General features: G+C 36.6%; 2 protein-coding genes across 2 annotated transcripts; one reads left to right on the top strand and one right to left on the bottom strand.

Annotated features, from left to right (window-relative positions):
- The first annotated feature begins 6 nt into the window (after positions 1-6).
- LOC108374616 (probable U2 small nuclear ribonucleoprotein A') lies at positions 7-1,279 on the top strand. The gene has a single exon (XM_017630596.1). It carries the CDS (start codon positions 116-118, stop codon positions 911-913), a length of 798 nt encoding a protein of 265 aa, XP_017486085.1. The 5' UTR covers positions 7-115; the 3' UTR covers positions 914-1,279.
- A 104-nt stretch (positions 1,280-1,383) lies between these two features.
- On the bottom strand, positions 1,384-2,230 carry LOC108374617 (uncharacterized protein C20orf24 homolog). The gene is made up of 3 exons (XM_017630597.1): positions 1,999-2,230; positions 1,745-1,848; positions 1,384-1,667 (listed from the first exon to the last, which is right to left on the bottom strand). The coding sequence occupies exons 1-3, from the start codon at positions 2,110-2,112 to the stop codon at positions 1,469-1,471; spliced, it is 417 nt and encodes a 138-aa protein (XP_017486086.1). The 5' UTR covers positions 2,113-2,230; the 3' UTR covers positions 1,384-1,468.
- Positions 2,231-2,701: the final 471 nt, after the last annotated feature.

The raw sequence follows: 2,701 nt of genomic DNA on the forward strand, positions 1-2,701 counted from the left end.
TCGTGTATATTTTGCAGTTTATATGAGAAATCATAAAATTTTTAGCAAAACTAGACATATAATAGTGAAAAAGAATCAATAACACTGCCTAATATACAATACACAATTCAACAAAATGGTGAAGCTAACGCCGGAACTCATCAATCAATCAATGCAGTTTATAAATCCCTGCAGGGAGCGGGAATTGGATTTGCGCGGCTATAAAATACCACAAATCGAAAATTTGGGTGCCACACTAGATCAATTCGATACAATAGACCTGTCCGATAACGATCTGCGGAAATTAGATGGTATTCCGTATTTGCCGCGGCTGAAATGCTTACTTCTCAATAACAATCGCATCCTGCGCATTGGTGACGGTTTGCAAGAGGCAGTACCGAATTTGAGTTCAATTATTTTGACTGGTAACAATTTGCAGGACTTGAGTGATTTGGAGCCACTTGTGTCACTACCTCGTCTTGAAACACTCTGTTTACTTGTAAATCCAGTTTCAACAAAACCCTATTACCGCGAATATATGGCTTTTAAGTTTCCCCAGCTGCGTTTGCTCGACTTCAGGAAGATAAAAAGAAAAGATCGCACTGAAGCTCAAGAATATTTCCGCACAAAACAAGGCAAAGAAATGTTGAAAGAAGTGGCAAAGAAATCGAAACTTAATGCATCCGCGGCTGCGGCGGAAGCGGGAGGTAAAGTGTCTGCTGGTAATACAACGCGTATGGCTAATCCAGAAGATCTGCAACGCATCCGAGATGCAATTAAGAGAGCAAATTCGCTACAAGAAGTTGAGCGGCTTTCACGTATACTGCAAAGTGGTCAACTACCTGAAAACTTTGAGCTCGAATTAAGTCAGAATGGCACGACACCAAATGGCAATGTGACTGGTGGTAGTGGAATGGAAGCTATGGACTATTAGTGAAAATCGTTTCTAGGATAGTTGGTATGAAATAAAATTTCGAGTGAAAATTTGTGAAGTTTTGTAATAAATACCTAAATAGTAAAAAAGATACACAACTTTTGAATTAACGCAATGTAAACCATGGTGGAATTATACCATGATGTAAACTATATCGTTTATTTTTTCATAGAAAAAGTTTAAACACATATGGATAGTATTCCTTGTTGGTGGCATACAATAACAAAATGCTCGAAAATGCCAGAACATGTCTGTTGATTGGAACAAATCTTAATATAGCATTAAGGCTACGCTTAGTAATTAGACTAATTCATTAACTAATAGTTGTCAAAACCATTACAACAGCGTGCGAAAGCTATTCAATTTAATTTAAGGAACTATTTTGATATTTGGGAGGGAAACCGGTTTCTGTTGTCACATTGCGGAGTTGTTGCATTATTGGCGATTATCAATAGGGAAGATTTAAAATGAGTGCATACTATCGTAAGTGGGTTGTTAGGTATCTTTAACTCAACTGTTTTAACAAATCAGTATTCTTAGTTTTGTTTGATGGCATTATGACAATTCCTTTTCTGCCATTATCGCGTCGTAATGCAGCCCAGTGTAGAAAATTATCCACGTCACAAGAAAGCCGGCGAATGATGTCATAAAACCTTCCTTAACCAGTTCCCAAGCACCACCGTAGGCTTCTTCGTCAATGCCCTGGAAATTTATGGCGTAGATGTAAACAATGCCGCAGCTGATACCAGCGAAACTATTCAATTAAAACAAAGCACAAAAAGTGAGAATTTTTTTTTAGATAAATACATAATACATTTATAATTTACTTACAGCACTAAGCCTAAAAATCCTTTCAATGGCACAATACCCCATACAATACCCAAAAGGATGCCGAAGATTTGTCTAGCCCAGTAGATAACGTCCAAAAATTCGTCCTGAAATGAACAAAATAAAATTTAAATAGGAAAATGGTGACATAAACGTTTTTATCAGGTTGGCACGTTTTTCCTTAACTACCAGTTTATCAGGTGCTTGAGCTTTGCACAGCATAGTACTCCCCACCAACATCTCCCGAATCAACTCACCTTATCCGGCCACTCAGAATTCGCTTTCAATGCCCGGGAACAAATCTCTGAAAGATTTAGCGACTTCGCGTTACCACTACTGTTGCGTTCGATTGTGCTTGTTTTTGTAGACATTTTACTTATATATATCAGTTTAATAGGAAAGTAAATTTAAATTAATTTAATTAAAACTAATTTCGTGCAATGATTAGAGAAAAAACCCCGGAGACGTGTAATTTGACGTCGTTTTGACAGTAGTGCATTTTTGGTCCCTAACTGATTCCGGAAGGTATGGGAAATTTTTTTGTGCAAGCTTGGCAGCACCGACATCACAAAAAGGAGAAGGTTATCAATTCATCGGAATTTGTTTTTTCTATATGTTAAAGCATCACTTTGGACCACGTTAACCGGATTCTATAATTCTTTTTTTTTTAAAGAATTGTGTTACCTCACAGGTGGTCCCGTTAACGATACTCTTAAATTTTTATATGAGAATTGAATTCCGTTTTTTCTTGCTTAAAAATTACTTGTTTAAAGTAGCCGTTATATTGAAAATAGACTTGGACATGCTTAGATCCATGGATTGAACGTTTTAAGGATAAAATTTTAAATATTTAAGAAAATATGCAAACTGTAACAAGCAAGGTCAAACGGAACAGAATGGGACATAGAACTGGACATAGGCCTTAGCTTTCTACAAGCTTTTAATCAAATATTCAAATCT

This window comes from Rhagoletis zephyria, unplaced genomic scaffold (assembly GCF_001687245.7).
Source record: "Rhagoletis zephyria isolate East Lansing unplaced genomic scaffold, Rhagoletis_zephyria_1.1 Rzeph_scaffold_07914, whole genome shotgun sequence".
Classification (NCBI taxonomy): domain Eukaryota; kingdom Metazoa; phylum Arthropoda; class Insecta; order Diptera; family Tephritidae; genus Rhagoletis; species Rhagoletis zephyria.

Excerpts from the sequence above, each read along its gene's own strand:
- LOC108374616 (XM_017630596.1), top strand. The coding sequence starts at position 116 with ATGGTGAAGCTAACGCCGGAACTCATCAATCAATCAATGCAGTTTATA.
- LOC108374617 (XM_017630597.1), bottom strand. The coding sequence starts at position 2,112 with ATGTCTACAAAAACAAGCACAATCGAACGCAACAGTAGTGGTAACGCG. Across the intron at positions 1,849-1,998 it reads ATTCTGAGTGGCCGGATAAG|GACGAATTTTTGGACGTTAT; the intron begins GTGAGTTGATTC and ends TGTTCATTTCAG. Across the intron at positions 1,668-1,744 it reads GGATTTTTAGGCTTAGTGCT|TTTCGCTGGTATCAGCTGCG; the intron begins GTAAGTAAATTA and ends TTAATTGAATAG.